Here is a 22,631-nt window from a genome sequence, read left to right on the forward strand (position 1 = left end):
CCCAACAGAAGAAGCCTCTAGCCCTGAATGCCACTATCTCCGAGGTGAGGAGCCCCGGCCTGGGGATTGACGGTGCTCTCCAGTCTGCCTGGGTTCGAGCGTGGGCCCTCCGGCAAGTCTGCTCCTTGTGTCTCCGTTTCCTCGTCTGTAAAAGGGGAATACCCAGTGCCCGCCTCATAGCGGGTTGTGAGATAGAATAACTAGGCGGAATGTGCTTACCACGGTGCCTGGCAGGGAAGTTCTCAATAAATGTTAGCTGCTTTCCCTGTTGATTATTATTGACTGACGATCCCTGACTGCCTTCAGAAAGCTCACAGCCCCGTAGGGAGACAATTGATAGACTTCATTACACGGTTCTGCAGGTTTTCTGGGAACCCAGAAGAAGAGCTTTCCGATCCAGACTAGGGAATCAGGGAGGGCCTTCAGGAGGAGGTGGTCCAGGTGTAATCTTGATGGGAAAATAATGGTTTGCTAGGAGAAGTGAGGACAGGGGGTCTGGAAGGGAGTTCCAGGCAAGGGGAACAGCAGGTACAAAGGCATAGAGGCACAGAGGACTTTGGGCAGCAGCCTCTGAACCCCCATCACGGCTTCCACCTTCTTCCTCTCTCTCTGAGTATGGATGCCTCAGGGTGGGCTAGGTGACCCATGGCAGGTGAAGGGGTTTTATGTGCTTCGCTGGTGAGGGCATCACATGTAATGAGCGCCATTTTTTCTTGCAGCGCTACGTGGCTTTGAACTAGTCCCAGGTAGAGTCTGTTAGGTGCTCCCGTATCTTTCTCACAGTTGCCGTTTCCTCCCTGCCCCCCTCCAGCCTTAAAAAAGGTAGGCCTCCTGGGGTTGTGGAAATGTCCTACAGCTTTATTGTGGTTGTGGTTACAAGAGTATATAACATTTGGCAACACTCCTCAAACTCGACATATTCAAAATCTTCATATATACATACTGTCTCCGTAAAAAGGGAGCATTCAGGGGCAGAGAAAGGGTGGGCCTCAGGGTAGAGCCTTTGGCCGGCCACAGTGTCTCGAATCTTGAATTGAGTAACTTTTATTTTTATTGTGTTTTTACCCTACCTTCTATTTATGGAGGTGACACAGATTTTCCATTTGTGGTAGTGGTATAAAGTTTCCTTTTAAAAGAAAAAAAAATTAAAGTACTGTGTGAGTGAATTTAAATAGAAATATTAAGTAAATAATATTTACTGGTAGTATGTGGATATAGCAAAGATTATGCAAGTGGTTAAGAAAAAAAAAAAAAGGATTTTTGGAACCCTTTCTGAGAAAATCTGGTGGCTCTGAGATGAAACTAACTTTGTCTGGTTGCTGTGTGGGCACAGCCGCGACCCCGAGGGGCTGCTGTGAGGGGGGCAGTTGGGTAAGGAGAAACAGAGAAGCCCAGCTGCTTAAAGAAACGTGTTCGCCCTGAGCCGTGCGTCTGGGATGCTTGCTGTTAAATACCCAGAAGACTGAGAATGGAACAGGGATAAATTACCTTCACATTCCCTGCTTGCTGTGAAGCTTTCAGAATCTTGAGAGGAAAAAGAAAGACGGAAAAACTCAGCTGCTCGGATTAATTAAAACCAGTGTAAATGCTCTGGATGCTTTTGCTCAGCAAGCTGGCCTTTCTGTTCGGCGCAGCCTGCCAGCGAGGGCGAGTGATGTGTGTTTTCAGGGCCGAGTTTCTGCGACTGTTCGCATCAGCCCTGACGCAGGGTGTTTCTGATGAGATGTGATGCGGCCCTTTCTGATAAGGCCAGAATTTTTGCTAAGAGACGTTTTGTGGCTTGTTTTTGCTGGTTCGCAGGGCAGTGGATTATCAGGATGTCACGGGACCCGGGCTTGATGTTGCTCTCTTGCTAGAATAAAAATCTGCGCTCCGTTACCTGCCAGGAAGGTGTCTGTGTGTGCGTTGTTGACTGGGCACGTGAGAACCTACAGACGCTAGCTAGAAAAATCCCAGCCAGAAGTGACCAAGGAAACGGATCTGGTTTAGTGCTGTCCTGTTATGAATGGGCAGGTTGAGACCTGGAGTCGGGGTGAGGGTCTCTTCCAAGGTCACTTAGCTGGTTGGTGGCAGCATAGGGCTAGGTTTCAGTTTCCTGCTTCTTAAACCAAGGTGTCATTGCCGTGTATCCTACTAGGCCCCATCACCTTTAAAATAAAATAAAAACCTGATTCTTTTGGGAATTGTGTTTCTTTTCTCAGGGTAATACAGGAAACAGAATCTCTTTTGGGCGTGCCTCCCCTGCCTGATGACTTAGTTCCTTTCCCTGGAAGAAGTCCCTGTTACCTATAACTTGCAGAGAGAGGCTGAACACCCAGCAGCTGTGTGTGTGTGTGTGTGTACATTCTCTTATCCTCTGTTTTTGTACTGTGCATACTGTAGGTACCTTGCTTTTCTTTGACCCTGTGTCTTGTGGTCATTTCATATCAAGGCTGAAAGAACTTTTTAAACCCTTTATATAGCAGCATTGTTTTTTGTTTTAAACGTTTACACTTGCTGTAAACTGTACCTCATAGCAGCTCACAACCTTTTTAAGTTTATTTTTGAGAGAGAGTTTGAGTGCATGAGCAGGTGAGAAGCAGCGAGAGAGAGAGAGAGAGAGAGAGAGAGAGAGAGAGAGGGACAGAGGGAGAGAATCCCAAGCAGGCTCCACACCGTCAGTGCAGAGCCTGACGTAGGGCTCGGACCCACAAACTGTGAGATCCTGACCTGAGCTGAAATCAGGAGTTGATTGCTTAACTGACTGAGCCACCCAGCTGCCCCTGTTTTTGCTTTTTTAAAGTTTGTTTATTTTGAGAGAGCCAGCGTGAGTGGGGGAGGGGCAGAGAGAGAGGGAGACAGAGGATCCCAAGCAGGCTCTGCGCTGTCAGTACAGAGCCTGATGTGGGGCTCGAACCCACGAACCGTGATATCATGACCTGAGCCAAAACCAAGAGTCAGATGCTTAACCGGCTGAGCCACCCAGGCGTCCTCGTATAGCCCATTGTTGGAACAAACTGGAATTCAACCCGTCCCCAACTGATAGACGTTAGATTGCTTCCCGTCTTTTGGGATTACCGACAGGGCAGTATTAACTAATCTTCCACACACTTCATTTTGCACATATGAGGGTTTATCACGGAATAAATTTTAAGTTTTATCTATCTTTGGGAGAGAGAGAGCTCGTGCACACACGCGCAAGTGGGGGAAGGGCAGAGAGAGGAGAGGGAGAGAATCCCAAGCAGGCTCCGCACTGTCAGTGTGGAGCCTGATGACGGGCTCGAACCCACGAACCGTGAGATCATGCCCTATGCCAAAGTCAGAGGCTTAATTGAGCCACCCGGTGCCCCTGCAAGATAAATTCTAAAGCTACATTGCTTGGTTCCAAAGATAGGTATGTTGGAATTTTGGTAGATGTTAACGAATTGCCCTCTCTTGAGGTTAGATCTTTCTACCGTTTGGGTTGGATATTAGCATCTTTGAGTAGTAGTTGAAATATTTCACATAGACTTTTCTGAACTCCCCCTCCCCCCCTTTTTTTTAAATTCAGCCAACCCACACATATTTTGGGTGGGGCTGTCCAGGTGCTAGGATACCCTAAGGGGTGAGAGAGCCCTTATGGAATTTCCTGTTGGTAGGGATGGAGCTGGAGGTTGGAAGAGAGGCAGGCAATAAACAACTTCACAATTTCTTAATTGGAATTTCGGGAAGTGTAGGGACAGAACAGAGAAACGTGAGTGGTCTGTGATCTAGCCAAGGAGATCAGGAAGCCTTCCCCAGCACACGGCACTTTAGCTGGAAGGAATGAGCGGCTTTAGTTATGTAGAGAAGGGGCCTGGGTGGGGTGGGGGAGGAGCAGTTGTGGCAGAGGGCACCGCAAGTGCAAAGGTCCTGAGCCAGAAAGAAGGTAGGTGCTTTCTAAGAACAGAAAGACAGTTTGGCTGGAGTCCAAGGGAGAGTAGAGAGAGGTGAGGCTAGAGGTGGCAGGCAGGGCCTGGCCTGGCTGGCCTAGTTGAGATCGTTCATCTTTACCCTAAGACCTGTGAGAAGCCGTTTCGGGGCTCTCACCTGGGGAGGGGGTACCCTCTGGACCCCATGAGATCAGCTCAGCTAAACCAGGCAGCATTTACTCCACGATGGTCCAGAAAGGACACCGAGGAGGCAGAGGATCACCCGTGCAGCTATCTTGGCTCCCCAGGGTAAGGGCCAGGCATCCAACTTGAGGAAGAGGTCCCATTTCTGGCTACATGAACCTTGGACAGGATTCTTCCATTGTTTGCTCACTCAGCAAATGTTAACGGACAGCCCGTGCTAGGTGTCTGTCACCCAGTGCTGAACCTTGATAGATATGGTTCCCGCACCCGTGGAGCATAGAGTCCAGCACGTGGGTGACTATCTTCTATAAAGGGCCAGATAACATTTTAGGCTTTGTGGGCCATAGAGTGTTTATTGCAACTATCCACGTGGCTATTGTTTTTAAATTTTTTTAATGTTTATTTTTGAGAGAGAGAGGAGCACGAGTGGGGCAGAGAGAGGGAGACACAGAATCCGCAGCCGGCTCCAGGCTCTGAGCTGTCAGCCCAGGGCCAGACGCGGGGCTTGAACTCACAAACCGTGAGATCATGACCTGAGCCCAAGTCGGATGCTCAACCGACTGAGCCACCCGGGCGCCCCCGTCAACTGCCGCTGTAGTACAAAAACAAGCCACAGACCGTATGTAAACAAACAGGAATGGGTGCTTTCCAATAAAACTTTATTTACAAACACGGTCCGTTTGCCTGCCCCTGATCTATCAGGATGAGACTCCCTAAACAGATAATATCTGATGTGTCAGCTGGCAACGGGTGTTAGGGAAAAGGGGTGGAGAGTGACAGGTGGGGATGGAGGGGGTCTTTCTGATGGGCCAATCTAAGGAAGCGTTGGCTGAACAGACACATGAAGGAATTCAGGGAAGCGGCCATGTGAAGATCTCGGCGGGGAGGGTTTCCAGCAGAATGAACGGCACTTGAACTTGAAGGCGGGAGATATCTGAAGAAGAGGTCAGCGGGGCCGTTGCTGAGTCAGGCTGGGAAAATGGGCAGGTACGAATAGTGAGACAGACCAGGGCTCGGGGGCTTCAGATCACATTTGGGAAAGCCTTTAAAGTTTTGCAGGCGGGCATGTCAAGGGGCTACTGCATGGCGAACAGACTGGAGGGGGTGACGACAGAAGTGGGGAGCCCAGGGAGGAGGTGACCGAAGTCCAGGCGAGAGAGGACGGGCCGGCGTCTTAGGCCAGGGGGGTTGTGGTGCAAATGTGGCTTCTGTTTTCTTTTTTTTTTTTTTTAATTTTTTTTTTTTAATGTTTATTTATTTTTGAGACAGAGAGAGACAGAGCATGAACGGGGGAGGGTCAGAGAGAGAGGGAGACACAGAATGTGAAACAGGCTCTAGGCTCTGAGCTGTCAGCACAGAGCCCGACGCGGGGCTCGAACTCACGGACCGCGAGATCATGACCTGAGCCGAAGTCGGACGCTTAACCGACTGAGCCACCCAGGCGCCCCGTGTGGCTTCTGTTTTGACAGTAGCGTTGTTAGGACTCGCTATGGTTTGGGTGTAGGAAGGCGCGTTAGAGGGGTCAGGCTGAACCAAGCCCCCACAGGGAGGGGGGAGGGGCCTCTACTGAGAGAAGGAGCCTCTACTGAGAGAAGGAGCTCCCCCAGGGTCAGGGTGCTGGGCGGAACAGCTCCTTCCCTCCCTAAATCCACTCTCCAGAGTCCGTCCTTTGAGGTGGCAGCGGGAACCTAAGACAGAAGGCCGCTACGAAAGAAAAATCCGGTCCTTCTGCATCCGCTGCTTTTTTTATGGTTTGGGACACCGTTTAGCCGTGGCTCTGCCTTTTGAGGACCAAGGGGCTGGTCTGTGGGATTTCTCATCCTGCTGACTCTGTGCCTCTGGGTGAATCCCTTCCCCTCCCTGGGCCCCAGTTTCCTGGTCTGTAAAATGGCCCAAGATAAGATGCGACTCAGGGGTCCTGGTTTTAAACGAAGCCACCAGTTACCCTTGAGCGTGAGCGGCTGGGGTCTGAACCCGGAGCTCCTGGGACTCAGAGCCGGTGCAGTCTGCCTGTGCGTCCCGTGGCTGTACCAAACGTGCAAAAATGTTGAAACGAGCCTGCGTCCGTGGTTTTCTGACCGTGGGTCCTGACCCACTGGTGGGCCAGGAAATCTGTTCAGTGACTTGTGACCAGCACTTAAACCAAATAACCCCAGACAAGAGGAAAGGTGAGGGTAAGTACTGTTTTTGCGAAGCTTCGTTTCAGGCTCCAGTAGAGAGGGCGTGAACTGAGTCGTGGAGTAAAAACGCGTTTCTTCCCAGGGTCCCCCTGAGCCAAAAGTTGGGACGTCATTGGCCCGGCGCGTCCTGCCGGGCCTCTGGCTAGGGCAGCGTGGCTTGGATGAGCTGTGCTCTGTGCACCTGCACTGAAATCTTTCCGCTTCCATCTCTGTCTTCAAGGAATCGGGGAGGAAGTGGCCTCACTTTCCTCTGGTGAGGGAAGGAGGTTCCAGCTTGGGGTTTGGCACGGGCGGCGGGGCGGGGCGGGGTGGGGGGGGATTATTAAGAAAACAAAGAAGAAAAACAGGAGCCAAAACCCGATCTGGGATTGTTCTGCCCGGGAGTTCTGTTTTAGAGGCTTAAAAAGACCCCTCCCTCCCCCCCCCTTCTCTTTCCAGAAGAACCGAATGCACATAAGGTCGCCAGCCCACCCTCCGGACTCGCATACCCCGATGATGTCCTGGACTATGGCCTCAAGCCATACAGCCCCCTCCCCAGTCTCCCGGGCGAGCCCCCCGGCCGATTCGGAGAGCCGGGTAGGGTAGGGCCGCAGAACTTTCTGAGCGCGGCCCAGCCAGCCGGGGCCTCGGGCCTGAGCCCTCGGATCGAGATCACTCCATCTCACGAACTGATGCAGGCAGGGGGCCCCCTCCGCGGGAGAGACGCTGGCCTGCTGGGGGAGCAGCCGGCCCTGGCCGGGGCGGCCGCCAGCCCGCGGTTCACGCTGCCTGTGCCCGGCTTCGAGGGCTACCGCGAGCCGCTTTGCTTGAGCCCGGCTAGCAGCGGCTCCTCTGCCAGCTTCGTTTCCGACACCTTCTCCCCCTACACCTCGCCCTGCGTCTCGCCCAATAACGGCGGGCCCGACGACCTGTGCCCCCAGTTTCAAAACATCCCTGCTCATTATTCCCCCAGAACCTCGCCAATAATGTCACCTCGAACCGGCCTCGCTGAGGACAGCTGCCTGGGCCGCCGCTCGCCCGCGCCCCGTCCGGCCTCCCGCTCCTCGTCGCCTGGCGCCAAGCGGAGGCATTCGTGCGCCGGGGCCCCGGTCGCCCCGCTGCCCGGAGCCTCGCCCCAGCGCTCCCGGAGCCCCTCGCCGCAGCCCCGGGACGACGGCGCCCCCGCCGGCTACCCCGCCGCGGCCGGCTCCGCCGTCCTCATGGACGCCCTGAACAGCCTCGCCGCCGACTCGCCCTGCGGCATCCCGCCCAAGATGTGGAAGACCAGCCCCGAGCCGGCGCCCGTGTCCGCCGCCCCGCCCAAGGCCGGCCTGCCCCGCCACCTGTACCCGGCCGCCGTGGAATTTCTGGGCCCCTGCGAGCAGGAGGAGAGGAGGAACTCGGCCCCCGAGTCCATCCTGCTGATGCCGCCCACGTGGCCCAAGCAGCTGGTGCCCGCCCTTCCCCTCTGCAGGTGAGCGGGGCTCCTAGGGGACCGGTTTCCCCGGGGTGGGGGGGGGCGTGGTGCTCTAGCGTCTGGGACAGGCCGCATCCACACCCAGGCCCTCCCGCCTCCTGGCTGCCAGACCTTGGCGGGCGTGGGGGGGGGGGGTTCAGTTCTCCCAGCTGTGGTTTCTCCGTGGGCCCCCGCAACTCCCCAGGTGGTCGGGAGCATGCCTGTGATGGCCCCTGGCCGGTTCGCGCATTCGTTCCGGCGACAGGGTTTTATCAGGCACCTGCTACGTGCCAGGCGGGCACTGTTGTGGGTGTTGGGGAGACCGTGGTGAACAAAGCGGGCAGAAATTTCTGCCTCCGTGGAGGGGACGTTCTGGGAAGCACAGAGCAAGCCTTTATACGGGGCATTTACCAGCCTCTTCTAAGAGGAATTGGGTTTTCGCATCTGCTGTCCTCGAGGAGCTTGAAATCGTGGGAAGCCGAAGCGCTGCGTGTAGATGGTGGTGTGTAGGCTTTGGGGTCTCCAGGGACCGGGTTTGAGTCCTGGTTCCACCCCTCGGGGGCTGTGTGATCGTGGGCATGTCTGGTGCTGCCCCCTGCCCGTGTCCATGACAGGCATCGCTAGTCGTGCAGGACAGCTTTCTCATCCAGCATCTTTGGGATGCCGTGCCCAAGGCAGACATTGCTAATCAATCAGGATCCCCTTTCTCACTGAGCACCTTACTAAACCTTGGCTCATTCCCTGTGGGTTAGTCCCCACCTCGTTGTTTTTTCGTTCATTTTTTGTTTTTTTGCAAGGTGTGAGGATATATATGAAATTCTTGGCACCAAGCCTGCACAAAGTAAGAGTGAAAAGAAAGGGGCAGCTGCTGTGTTTCAGAGGGGAATCTTCTTATCAGGGAGGCACTTTAGAAAGTACTTTCTCCTGGATGAGCCTTGTCCTAGAAGATTGAGCTCCCACTGGTTGTTAGAGGAATGACAGATCTCTCACTTGAGTAGAATCCTACCTATCCTGTCTGAGAAATATGTGCTTTCCAACAGCCAGTACTTTACTTCTGTTCCCTCTGACATGATTTTTCAGAAAAGGGACCATTTACGTTTATTGTACAGGTCGACTGGTTCTTTTTTTTTTTTTTTTTTTTTTTTTTAATTTTAATGTTTATTTATTTTTGAGATAGAGAGAGACAGAGCATGAATGGGGGAGGGTCAAAGAGAGAGGGAGACACAGAATCTGAAGCAGGCTCCAGGCTCTGAGCTATCAACACAGAGCCTGACGTGGGGCTCAGACTCACAGACCATGAGATCATGACCTGAGCCGAAGTCGGACGCTCAACTGACTGAGCCCCCAGGTCGACTGGTTCTGATTTCTTGTACACACGACTGATTCTGTTTCCTCCTTCAGTATTCCAGTGACCGCATCCCTCCCTCCGCTTGAGTGGCCACTCTCCCACCAGTCGGGGTCCTATGAGCTGCGGATTGAGGTGCAGCCCAAGCCACATCACCGGGCCCACTATGAGACAGAAGGCAGCCGAGGGGCTGTCAAAGCTCCAACTGGTGGCCACCCTGTCGTTCAGGTATGGACTTGAATTCTTTTCCTTTTTGTGTCCTTCATTTCTATTAAGTGAGCTGTTTTCGCTCAGCCACTGCCTATTATTTGTTGGGTTGTGGTATGTGTCTCGGCCTCCTACTCGTCTAACAGATGGGAAATTTGAGATGGAATTAGTAGGATCAGAAACTAGTCCAGCTACTCAGAGACCAGAGAAGAAAGTCTTCCTGAGCTGAATAAGGATAGAAATGATATTCTTAAGTTATTTCTTCTCTTCTCTTTCTGATTGAAAAATTGCTAGAGTTTTGCAGGGGTTTGTGTGTTGACAGAAGGTTTCAGAAGCCGTTATTTTGTGTTTAAATTTCAGAGGAGAGTCCACTGAGGAAAATCCATATATTCTTGTGAAGTATAGAAAAATAGGGGAAAATTAAAATTAAATGTAACAGAAATACTATCAGCATTTCGACCTATTTCTTGTTGCCTTTTTTTCTGTTCGCAAACATGGCAATGTCTATTCATATACATTTAAATGTTTGATGTTATAATAACTGGTTTTCTGATTTTTAAAATATTATACCATGAGCATTTCCTCCAGTTTTTTCTTTTTAATCATTATCTTTTATGTCTGTGGCTTTTGGTTTAACCTCAGTTTTTCTTTCAGTCGAAATAAGTAGAGAAGTGTGCATTTTTCTGCAAAATAATTCAAGTTGAAATTATCTTTCTTAGTTGTGTAATCTGTTCAACCAGGGAGTGCTGATTGGTGCCCACCAACCAACTCAATTAAGCAGAACCTTCAATACGTATAAATTTAACTTTTATTTGTATTTGCCTTAAGGTGGATGTATTCTACAATAAGAATCTGATGTAGTATGCATGAGAGCCTCTAAAGAGGTTGTGAAAAAGGCAGATTCCTAAGCATCCCCTGAAACTACTTAATGAGACATTGAATAACATGAGTAGAGCCGAGACCAGCAGACAAACAAAAATCCAAAATCTCTGAAATCTCCATAGGTGCTTTGGGTGTATACACCTGGTTAAGGACTTTTGTGATAATAATAGGAACTTCCACGTCCTGGCAGTTGCTTTTTCTGGAGTTGCCATCACAGCTATTTTGCCATTTGTGTTTATTCATTGCTTCTTTTCCTTGACCGTGAGCCACACCTTCCTTTCTCTTTGCGTGTTTAGTAATTGTTGACTATATTCTAATATTGTGATGATAATATATTTACTGGACAGAGAGACTCTGGATTTTTTTATCTTCCTTTAAAGGCGATGCAGCAGCTGACTGGCCACGTTATACTTGTGTAGACTTGATTTTACATTTTGTTATGGCGGATCTGTGGAAAGTCCGAGGTGTTTGCCATGCTGTGTCAGTAACCTTTTTGGGTGCTTGGCAGACGTGACTCCATGCCGGTGGTGTGGAAGCTGTCCTCAGGCAGGGAGCTGGAGGGGACATGGGCTCCTGTGTTTCCTTTCCCTTGGTGGCCACAGTCTTAGGCTGCCTGCTGTCCAGTGCCTGAAAGTTGTTGACTTCTAGATGTTTGTCCCGACTTATAGTTGTTTACGGTGGGAGGGCTGGTCTGGCACCATTCACTCTGGCATGCATGAAAATTGTTTTCTGGGAAGGGAAGTCTTCGTGTCATTGTCGGTCTAGGCTTATCTATTCTAGGACGGGGCTTCCTGGCTCAGAGGGTGGTGTTACTCTGTGTGTTGGAGTCAAAGTGCGTCTGTGTTGTTTAGCAATGGCAGGGCAGATTAGAAGAGGGGGACCGTATGAGGAGGCTACGACTGCAAAGCCAGGCTAGGAGACTCAACTGAGAAAGAAGCCAGACTTGAGACCGGTCCCCAATTTACTTCTTTGTTCAGTCAACCCGTTCGGCGAGTGGATTCATTCACTCTGCAAGTATGTGTTGAGCACCGACTTTTTGCCATCTACCGTGCTCGCCACGAAAATACAGTGAAGGATAAAAAAGAAGCTATGAGCTCTTTCTTCCTGGAGCTCACGGTCTAGGAGCCAGAGTCGTCGGCTAAATCGTCACACACAAATGGTAGAAGTACACACAATGGCAAGTCGCACACAGGAAATGAGCGTGAGGCTCTGGGCGTGTAAAATGCAGGAGCCAGTGGAAACGAGGGGAAAACACATGCTAAGATTTCCCTCAGGCTGGGGCTGGGGGGGGGGGGAGCGGCAGGTGCAGGTGCCTGGAGGCAGAAGGAAATAGAGGGAATCACGTTAGAGGAGCAAAGGAGGCCAAATATAACTGGAGCATGAAGGACCAGAAGGAAGGGGAGGGAGGGAGGGAGGCAGGGGCCAGAGTGTGCAGGGCCTGGGGTAGCCAGCGGGGAGAGTTTGGCTTTATCCTGAGACGTGAAAAGCAGGAAGGAAGCGTGATCTGACTTGGGGCTTTGACGAGACCCGGCCGGATCGCCCTGTGGGAGGAGGAGCTGGGATCAGGAGAAGCGTTAGCAGGCTCTGTCCGGGGTCTCTGTCCTCCCGGGGCTGGGTGGTACCCTCATGGCCCGATCACTCAACGAACACTGGTTGAGCGCTCCTGTGTACCGGGCACGGTTCTAGGCTCTGGGCTGGGTGTGTCAAAACAGCGAGAAATTCTCAGCCCCGCGAGCTTAGGGTTGCGCAGAATGATCATAATAGTTACTGTGCAGCGTGCATTTACTGTGTATCAGACCCTGTTCCAATGCCGTGTGTGTTAATTTATTTAATCCTTAAAGGAGCCCTAAAAGCAGGTTGCAGTTAGGTCAAGGAGATGTCAAGGAACTTGTTCAAGGTCAGAGCTGTCAAATGGGCCCGGGATTTGGACCCACGGGCCTGGCTGTCTCTGTGTTACAGCGTTCCTGGTTTTTCACGTCTCTCTTCAGACCATCTTCCCCCGACTCCACACTCTTACCAGGCAGAGAAAGCCTGGGGGGAAAAACGCCCACACCTCCTGCCTGTCAATTTTATGTGCTGTCCCCGCACCGCCTTTTTGGGGCCCAAATTGTGATTTCTCAGGGAGATTCTAATTGGCCTGGTTGGGAAGGCCCACCGGCCCAGTTGGCTTGGCCAGAGAGGTTGGACCACATGCGGTGGGCTAAGCTCTGCTTACCCATTCGTTTAAGGCTGGGGCCGTGGAACGTTCCAGAGAAGGGAACGGGCTGGATGTGCAATTCGGAAGACCTCTGCTGAGCTGTGTTGAAGCTCATGCCCCTCTTCTGACAGCCCCCAAGGAGCCATCCCTCTTCCCGCTCATAACTTTGAAAACCCAGTGCATGACTTCAAGGTTTGCGGCCACATTCTCTAAAGATACCAAGTGGAGTCTTTTTTTTTTTTCTTTAATTATTTGAATAGATTGTGTTCTCTTCAAAATGCAATGTGCTAACCACTGATTTTTAGCGTAGTAAGTCGGTTTTTTAAAACCTTCTTTGAAAACTGGAGAGGGGACTTGGGACAGGTGCTCTTACCCTGTAGGTAGGAATGAAAACCCCTTTCGAAATTTGGAGGGTTGCCCTTTCGTTCCCAGGAGAGCAGCGTAGCCCTGTTTTGTACTTTGCCTAGATGCTTCTGCTGGTTTCTCTCTTGATCTGTCTCTTATCTCTACATCTGTTTCTATTTCTGCACTATACCACGGCTCCTTTCCCCCCTCAATGATTGGTCCCCACCCTTCTCTTTTTTATTTACTGCACCATAAAACTTCACTTTTTTTGCACGCCTAGTGGTTTTATGCTCCTCTTTATAAGAAAATAAAATGAGTACAAGACCCCTTCACTTCTTTACATACAAAATTTAAAATCTTAAGCATATGCCCTGTTTGGCGTTGTGTTTTTTCTTCCCCCCTCTCGAATGTCACCTGGTCTTGGAAGGAAGTCTGTTCTAAACCTTAAATGCTTTCAGATCTCCTGACTCCTTCATTTGGCAGCTATTTTCTTGACGACCTGCTGTGTGCCAGGCACTGTGCTAAGTGCTGATAATATCATGATGGGCGGGATGAATACAGTTTCTGCCCTGAGGGAGCTCTGGGGGCACCGGAGGTGCAGAGTAGACCAGAATGGCTTGGCCTGACCGTTGCTGAGCTGTGAGTGGCTCAGGGAGGCAGATGAGGGCAATCTGGAATGACACCTGGACCCTAGGGCAAGACATGCTGAGCAGTGGGGGAGCCCATCTGTTGGATTTACAACATAAATTTACAACTTACAACTTCAACCAAAGCAGCCATGCCAAAAGAATACTTCTGTCTGCTGTAGAAGGGAGTCTTGCTGAGGATGTGACTTACTACCTGTGACCTAGAGCAGGTGACAGAGCCGGCGAATGAGGAATGATGCCCTTCTTCTCTCTGTTTCTTGGTCTCTCTGGGTAGTGGTGGGCGAGTGTTCCTGGCATAAGGTACAGTGTGTGCAAAGGTCCTGAGGCAGGGAGGAACTTGGTGTGTCTGAGGGGCTAACGGAGGGCCAGTGCCACTTGAGTTTAGCTTGGGGGCTGATGGGTTGGCGGGGCCACACTGTGCAGGACTCATAAGCCAAGGTGCGGAGCTTGGGTTTTATTCCAGGGGAAGGGAGTAACGAATTTTAAGTACGGGAGGAAGGTGATGCTGATTTACTGTTTGTAGGATCCTTCCCGCCTCTTTCTCGGGTGTGGGTTAGAAGGGGTAAGGAAGGGAGCAGGGGGATGAATTTGATGGGCTGCGGTGGTCCCAGACGAAGACGGAGGTGCTGGGGACAAGGCAGCAGTGGGAGGGGCGGGGAGGGGAGGGATTCTACGGTGTCACCTTCAGGACTCCGTTCTGGCCTAGATGTGGGAGGCGAAGGGGACCCTGGGTACAGGATGGTGTCCTATGTCGTGTGGGAAGACTTGGGGGAGGAATCATTTTCTTAGGAGAAGACAGCAGAGCGTGCACCTCATCTCGAGGAGGCAGCCGCTAGTCAGCCCCCGCTGGGTGTACCATGTGGGAACGTGGGTCCAGCATTGCCAGGGTTTATAGGTTCTTTTCGGGAGAAGCTCAGACTCTGAATTTTCATGTGAAGCTTCTGGTTGTTAAGTTTTGGCTGCAAAAATCAAACCTTGTGTGAGATTTGGCTCAGGGCAGATGTCCTCTGGGGCAAATGAGGCCCTGAGCTGCTTCAAGGTTTATCAAATAGACAGGGAGATAAGAGGGAGGCTATATTTGTACAATTTCTAAGAATTGTCTGGTTAGGGAAGGGGTAGCGTTCGCAGCCAGGCTCACGTTGTTTCCTTTATAAAGCTTTCAACCCCTTTGAAATCGAACAAGCTTATGGCGCTTTCTGAGGAACCAGGGAATCTCCATTCTGTGGCCTGACTTTTGACCCACAAGGATCGGATGAGGAAGGGAACCACCTGACTCACCTTGAAAGAGCCCCGTGCCCATTGGCAGAATCCAGCTATCGTTTCCTCGTTCTGTTTCAGGGCAGGATGCCGGGGTCCTTTGGTGGACAAAACTTCCGTGCACAGGCTGCTGTGCAAAGTTGGGCTTTCCAGCGTTTACACAGCTCTGCAGCTTGTGGGATCTAATCACACCCCGGTCGATAGTGGCCTGTATAATGCCATTGCCATGGAATCCTGTCCCGGCCTGCTTCCGGACCCTTTCGCCATATTTCTGCGTGGAAGAGGACACTTTGTCGTATTCCTTATCCATCCTTGTGCTGGGCTTTCAAAACACGTTATTCTTCCCACTCCCTGGGACTTGTTTTCAGCTGAAAGAATAATTGGAAAGGCATCCTTTCAGTTAGAAAGTAAGCAAAATGAGAGTGTTTAACCTGGGTACACATCTCCAAAGACCATTCTTTCAAACAGATGTTCAGACATATGGGAAAAACATGGGTGGTTCCTTTAGGAGAAAGCCCTTACCGATGCAGAAACCCAATCTCTGTTTCATGAGGGGGAACCCCGACCAGCTTCGAGCTCCGCGGGGTGGGGAGCAGAGGCCAGGGGCGCACCTGTTCAGGTTACCCCTCCCCTCGCCTCCATCCGGAGGAGGCCAGCCAGGTCTCCAAGCTTTCATCTGTTGCGAGGCTGTGCTTTTCATCCCGTTGGATTTTAGCCTTTAGACTCTCCACGACTCACTTTGAATTATGTCTCAGAAAGGGCAGAAAGAAGCCAGGTGGAGTTTTCTCCTTACGGGGCAAAGCTGCCGTCGTCACAGTGAGCAGTCTCCTTTGGCAAGTGGCTGTGCACGTGGGCTTCTAGGCGGATAACCCAATTTTGTGCTTGGTGAGCCCCCCCCCCCAGTCCCCTCCACTTTTAAGATAAGAAACAGGAAGCCGGTCTTACAGATGCTAATTTGTCTAGAAGCTACTGTGTTTGGTCCTCCGGAGGGTTCAGTCTGGCCTTCCTGGAGAGGGAAAGGAAAGCCAGGTGGCTCGAGCTTCTGAGGCAGAGAGACCCTAGAGGTTCCTTTACTCATTCATCCGTTTGTTTGAAATATTTACCAAGCACCTTCCATGCGCTAGGCACCGTTCCAGGCGCTGGGAATGTGGCTGTGAACAAAACAGACAGAAATTCCTGCCCCCGTGGAGCTGACGTTCTGGCTGCGGGGAGATAAACAATAAATCTACTAAGTAGGAAAGTTAAATAGTATGTTGGAAGGTGATAAGTACCATGGGAAAATGACCAGGCCAAGGGGAATTGGGGTATTGGGAGGGGTCAGATCGGCCTTCGTGAGAAGTGGCATCCGAGCAAAGGAGGAGAGAAAGGAGGAAAAGGCAGGTGCAGGGGGCTGGGGGGTGAGTGCTCCCGGCTGAGGGGCCGTCTGGGCCCAGCGTGCGTGGGCTGGGGACGCAGAGGACTTTCATTCTGGGTGAGGTGGGAGCTGGGAGGGACGGGGTGTGACTTTGGTTTTCTGGGCATCTCTGTGGCTGCTGCGTGGGTGAGAACTGATGACGGGCCCGCGGAAGAAGCGGGAGGAGGGGATGGGTGCTGCCGCGGTCCAGGTGAGAAGGGAGTGTGGCTGGGCCAGGGTTCGGGGCGGAGGGCACCAGAAGCGGTTGGATTCTGGGTGTATCTTGAAAGCCGGGCTAACTGGTTTACTTGAGAGATTGGCTGTGGTCGGGAGGCACGGGTGTGGTTGCAGTCTTGGGAAAGGCCTGAGTCCCCAGGGCTGAGCCACCCTGCCCGTCCCCACGGAGACTTCGCCTCCCTTCAGAGGGAAGACGGCCTGACCCAGCCTTGTAAAGAGGGAGATGGGCAGGGTGGGGACGCTGACGCCAGCTTTTAGAGGGGCCACCCTTACCAGCTTCTCTTTGGCCCTGCTAGTCTCTCGACGGTAACACTGGCCATTAATTTAAAAACCCCGAAGAGCGCGGTCCAAACCCAGTGCGTCTGTGGAGCAGATGTGGCCTCCTGTGTGTGACCTCGAGTGGGCAGGGAGGCTTTGTGGAGGACCAGAGACCGGAGCTGGCCTCCAGGGCTGAGCCGGGCGGAGGAGAGCGGGTGTCTAGGGCAGGGCGGTGTCCCGATGTGGGTGATGAGCAGGTGTGAGGCTGGATCATACCGGGCTCGCAGAGTCCACATCAGAAGGTAAACTGTCACAGGTCAGTGAGACCTGGCCCCCAGAGGTAGGGAGAAAACAGACAGCTTCCAGAATCTTGGAGACACAGTCGTTCCAAAGAGAGTGATTAAGTCAGAGGCTTGCCCTATGTCTGGCAACCAGTGGGAACACATAGAGCAAACTTGATTTGTCCCACAGACGACTTTTTGGGTCCCTCCTACAGGCCGGGCACTATGATGTAACAACGAGAGCTGCACTTACAGAGCACTTACTGTATACTTTCCTTAGAGTGACCTACTTAATCTTTGCAGTTACAACTCTCGTTTTACAGACAAGGGAACTGGGGCACAGGTTAAACAACCTGCCTGATGTCACCCAGCTGGTGAGCAGCGGCGTTGATTTGGACAGAGGAGGCCCGAAGCCGGAGCCTCCATTTAACCGCCTGCCTCTCGGAAGAAGAAAAAGCAGGTGGCTTAGAGCAAGGCAGTCCTAGCGTTCATTGGCTTTGGGACTCCGGGTAACTGGCTGGGTGGCCTTTTCTTCAGTTGTAAAGGGGTGAAGACCTGTGTCTTTCCGACTGTTTGGCTGCGTCCTGAGTCGTCAGGATGCTCAACAGGAGCGTCCAGTGTGATCCTTGGCACAGAGCGGGCATTTGATCTGTTCTTTGGTTGAGTAACATCGCGATTGGATCTGGGATCTTTTGAGCTGTGCTGGCCGAAGATTGGATGCTGGTGCCTGTTCAGGCCTTCTCTGGCTGAGTTAGCCGAACCTGAGACTCATCCAGGGTGCTGTGAGCCCTCTGAGGGTCGTTTCCTGCTACGTTGTTCGTTACATGTATGATCTTCATTCTTGCAAACACAGACTGGGGTGGGGCTGTAATTCCCACAGTACAGGTGGATAGGGAGGCACGGGAGAAGTTGACCGACATCATTCGGCTAAAGGCAACGAGTATGTTGCCCTGACCTTGGCTTTTAGCTTCTGGGTTCGAATCTTTCCACTTACCGATTCGTTCATCCGTCACCTGCTCCCAGCCGGCCCTGCACGACGCCCCAGCGCAGAGCACTGCAGCTGGGGTTAATGCCAGGGGAAAATGGGACGGGGCTGAGCAAAGGCTCCTCATAGCAGCTCTGGGCGGCCGGTGCCCGGCTGGGTGTGACTGGAGCCCCGGGCCCAGTGTTCCGCATCTAGGTCCCACCCTTGTCCCCAGCTTCTCTCCCGAGGGACCCCCAAGCGAGGCAAAAATTTTCTCTGGCCCTGTGAGAAAGGAGGCATCTGCTGGAGGTGGATTTTCGAGCACCTCTCGGCTCCAACGTGCCAGGAGAGAGAGGGGGAGGTGATGGCGTCTCACCAGGGCCTTCTTCCCTCTGGGACAGCAGCAAAGCTATTCTCCAGATCCTGGGAGATAGTGGGGGAGGTTAAAGTCGCTTGTTCTGAGCCTCCGGGAAGACTGTGTGCTGACTGCCCATGAGCATGTCTGTTTATTGAGCACTTACTGTGTGACAAGCACGTCCCATGGACTGGCTTAGGCCGGACTGCTGTCCTTGCTCTCTGCATGGAGAAACAGGCTCAGAGGCATTGAGTGCCTTCTCCAAGGAGCACATGGTCGCTAGTGACCTTGACTGAGCTTTCCCTGTGTGCCTACTGCAACAGGTCCTGGTGCTATTGTTGTTAACCTCATTTACAGATGAGGAAACTGAGGCTCAAGGTCACACAGCTCATCAGAAGGGATAATAGCCATGCCTACCTCCTAGTGTCTTTGCAAAGAGTAAATGACTTACTGCAGGGAAGTGCGTGGAACAGGGCCCGGCGTGTGCTCCTTGTTACTGTTTCCGATTATTGTCGATTTTCTCTGCACCGTCCTGTTAGGATAACAAAGGGGGCATTGGTTCTTCCGTGGAAGTTTTGATTTCGTGCCACGGTCCCGGAGCCAGGATGGACACGGGTTCAATGCCGATGGCACGGGTGACATCGGTACCCATCGTGTGCCCATTGCGCTCCGTGCGTGGTCAGAGGACTTGCTCACGGGTGTGAGGTCTGGATAAGGTGGACCAGAATTTAAAAGCACATCTGTTGAGCTTCTTGGCCAAACCATTTCCCCTGTTCTATGTCATCCTCAGGCCTACGTTAGGTTTGAAAAGGTGTGTGTGTGTGGGGGGGGGCACCCCACTCCTGCCCTCCTTACGCGGTCCAGTCTGTATCAGGTTATTGGGATGACCCCAGGGGGAGAATAGCACCTATCAAGATCTGCGTTAGACCGCGAATTACTTTCCATCTATAAGTGGGTATAATGCTATCATTGTTTCTAGGTAGTACTTGGAGGCACAGCGAGGTTGAGTAACTTGCCTGAGGTCACGCAGGAAGCGAGTGAGGTGCAGACTGAATCTAGGTGGTCTGGCTCCAAAGGAAAAATAGGAACCTTTAATGGCCTTGAGATAATTTACCAGGTCGTTCCTTGGGGGCTCTTGTTGTTACTTAAGTATTTTGAAAAATTCAGGAGATAAATCCAGTTTGGTTGAACATCCAGGCAGATTTTTGGCTCCTGCCTTCCATCGTGTCTCGCGGGCCACCTGGCTTCTTCCCTCCTGTTCACTGCAGCCAACAGCCCCCCGCCCCCGCCCCAGGTGCGGAGAAACAGCTGGCTTGTGGGTGGTGCTGTCTCCCGGGGTGTGGACTTCAGTGGACACACCCCACATGTCCTGATGGAAGGGCCTGGAAGCCCAGAGGCCTGCAGGTTACATTCCCTGCATGGCCCCTTAAGGCATTTGAATTTAACTCTCGATTGCGAGAAAGGCATCTCTGCTGATTTAAAAGCATCCCTACCCCATTACTTCGTTTTTATGGATGGCGTAGCCTGCACTTGGGACTTGAGATGTTAGCATCTCTGGGGAGTAGGGGGCTGGGGGCCAGCCCCCGACGGCAAACCTGAACGATCAAACCTGTGTCAGCTGGCTGTGGGACCTACCTGTTGGCACTTCAGCCTGGATTCTTCTCACCGCACCAGTGGTGTGGTTGTGAAGGATAATCGGACCGCCTGAAGCCTCAGTTTCCCCAGTGGCAAGCTGGACAAAATGTTGCTTAGAGGATTTCTGTGGGAGGATTTCTGTAAGACGATCAGCACAGTTCTAGGTGTAGACTTCCCTGGTTTCTCTTCTGAATTAAGTCTGAAGGCAGGAGATGCGTTCGCAGGGCGTGCGCTTCCCCGCAAAACGTAGGTTTCTGTGAAGGGACTCCCACCGCCAAGTGTCCTGAGTTGGGATTTCATATGAAACCGATTCTAACGAGTATCATTTTGAAACGTGCGTCAGGTGAATGTCAAGCGGTGGCTTTCCCTGACCCCAGGCTTGCATCGCATACACGGGCCGTGTAACACCTCTGTGCACGCGGATCCTTTCTCCCTCCATCGGAAAATGATACGTTGAAGAGAAAAGCGATGGGAGCCGCCCATGGTTTAAAAGCAGCAAGAAAAGTGTTGAATAGGATCATGAGTGTTTTTCGGTTTATCTCTTAATGACTTAACAAGCAGGGGCGCCCGGGTGGCTCAGTCGGCGAAGCATCCGACTTCGGCTCGGGTCATGATCTCGCGGTCCGTGAGTTCGAGCCCCGCGTCGGGCTCTGTGCTGACGGCTCGGAGCCTGGAGCCTGCTTCGGGTTCTGTGTCTCCATCTCTGTCTCTGCCCTTCCCCCACTCATGCTCTGTCTCTCTGTGTCTCTCAAAAATGAATAAATGTTAAAGAAATTAAAAACAAAAACACATAGTGATTGCACCCCCGCCACATGGCCAGCACTGTGTAAGGTGCTCCCCACCGTTTGGTGCACGGGCCGGCAGCACAGACATCCCCCGGGAGCTTTGCTAACAGTGCAGAATTTCAGGGTCCCCCACACTTGCTGAGTCAGGATCTGCCTTTTTACAAGACCCTCAAGGGATTCGTGTGCATATTGGAGTCCAAACGAAGCACATTCTTCTAGGATCGGAATTGTCAAACTAAGCCAGCCAAAACCGGCCTGGCACTGCTTTCTAAATAAAGTTTTATTGGAAGATAGCCACGCCCCTTTATTTACATGGTTTATTTACCCTCGAGGGCAGACTGGAGTCCTGGCCACGGAGACCATATGGCCTACAAAGCCTAAAATGTTTACTGCTTAGCCTTTACCGAAGATGTTTGCTGCTCGGAATTGGGGTTGGAGCCGTGAGCAGAACGGAAAGAACTCCAGCTGTGTTGGAGCTGATGTTCTGCTGGAGGTAGACATACAGCAAACCAAAAAATCGCCGATCGGTCAGATAGTCAAAACGCAATAAGGGGGCACCTGGGTGGCTCCATCAGTTGGGCGTCCGACTTCGGCTCGGGTCATGTTCTCGCGGTCCGTGGGTTCGAGCCCCGCGTCGGGCTCTGTGCTGACAGCTCAGAGCCCGGAGCCCGCTTCGGGTTCTGTGTCTCCCTCTCTCTGGCCCTCCCCCACTCATGCTCTGTCTCTGTCTCTGTCTCTCTCTCTCTCAAAAATAAAATAAAAAAAACTTTAAAAAATTAAAAAAAAAAAGGAGTAAGAAAACTGGGTCAGGAGAGGGGTGGAAGATGATCCTGAATGGGCAAGAATGCTATTTAGAAAAGGATGCTATTTAGAAAAGAACTTTTTGAAGAGTTGCACTTAAACTTTTTGAAGAGTGCAGTGAGAGAGTAAGTGCATTGGCTGTCTTGGGGGAAAGTGTTGTAGGAGAGGGAACAGCCAGTACAAAGGCTCCAAGGCAAGAGTTTTCTTGGTGTCCACCCTGTGCCTCGGTACGGAGGCGGGAGCTAGCCAGGTCTGATTTAGAAGTTAAGTGTTGACAGTGAACGCGGGTTTTGGTTTTCAGTTTCCACATGACCTTTGCTATGGCATTTTAGTGCCTTTTTTGAAATGTAGACAGAGGTCCCCGTCTCACAGCACAGGGAACGCTTCTGTATGTCCCTGGGTACGGTTGCACATGCTGTGCACTGCAAGGGCACTGCATGGCAGGAGGGCGCTTTTCACATTTGCGTATTTATGAAGACAGTGTCCTGACACATGCCTGCTAAGGGTGCAGAGGAGGAGGTGTCTCTTGCTGATCAGCATAAAAGTGCCAGACAACTTAGCAGTGGCCCTCGTGGTATAATTCTTAAAAAGAGAAAAAAAAATCTGAGTGTCAATGTCTTTAGGTTACAGACGTTCATCATCGGTGCCTGCACTGGGTACTCAGCTCCCTTACGTTCCCTGCATGGCCCCTGAAGGCATTTGAATTTAACTCTTAACTAGCACGTCTGCTGGTTTAAAAGACATCCCTGCCCCATCCACTTCTTTCCTTTTCCAGATGGGGTTTCCACTGCTTTCTTTTCCCCACCGTCTATCAGGCCAGACCGCCTGGGACGGCAGGTGGGGAGTCTTGTCCTTTTCCACCTTGGCCTGTGTGTGCCGTGTAACTTCAGCTCACACACTTCTCCTCTCTGAGCTGTGGGAGCCTTGGCTCTACAAAGAGGGGGTAGTGCTCTGTAAGCTTCCTCCCACCTCTACGTTCACAGGAGCCTGTGACTCACATTATTCGCAGGTACCACCTGAGTCGAAATGCCTGCATTTAGTTTTGTTGCCTTTGAGGTGGGAGCTCCAACCTCTCTTCAACCTGGCCTGCCTTGACTTGCACGGTTTCCTAGCTCCAAAGTTGACTCATTCCGGGACTTGAAACTGGGTTTTTTTGTTTTGTTTTCTTAGAATTTGGGGATGAATGAGCTAGAAGGAGACTTAGAAATCATCGAGTTGAGTGCCTGGTATCTCTGATTCATGTGTCATTTCACTGAGGGCTTCAGCTACCATTTTGTTGAGGGCTTTGGTTACCATTTAACTGAGGGCTTCTGATGTGTCAGGCCTTTTGCTAAGCTAACGTTGTGTCATTCAG

The 22,631-nt window shown here is 51.9% G+C and overlaps 1 protein-coding gene across 4 annotated transcripts in view; it reads left to right on the plus strand.

Moving 5' to 3' along the window:
- Positions 1 to 22,631, plus strand: part of NFATC2 (nuclear factor of activated T cells 2) — a 133,662-nt gene that overhangs the window by 13,542 nt on the left and 97,489 nt on the right. For 3 of the 4 annotated variants that reach the window (XM_049649858.1, XM_049649857.1, XM_049649859.1), the window contains exons 2-3: positions 6,692 to 7,706; positions 9,090 to 9,261. In XM_049649858.1, coding sequence (XP_049505815.1) covers positions 6,692 to 7,706; positions 9,090 to 9,261 — 1,187 coding nt within the window. Of the gene's footprint in view, positions 1 to 6,667; positions 7,707 to 9,089; positions 9,262 to 22,631 lie in introns of those variants that run through there. The other variant, XM_049649861.1, reaches the window with a different exon arrangement.

Source organism: Panthera uncia, assembly GCF_023721935.1.
Source record: "Panthera uncia isolate 11264 chromosome A3 unlocalized genomic scaffold, Puncia_PCG_1.0 HiC_scaffold_11, whole genome shotgun sequence".
Classification (NCBI taxonomy): Eukaryota; Metazoa; Chordata; class Mammalia; order Carnivora; family Felidae; genus Panthera; species Panthera uncia.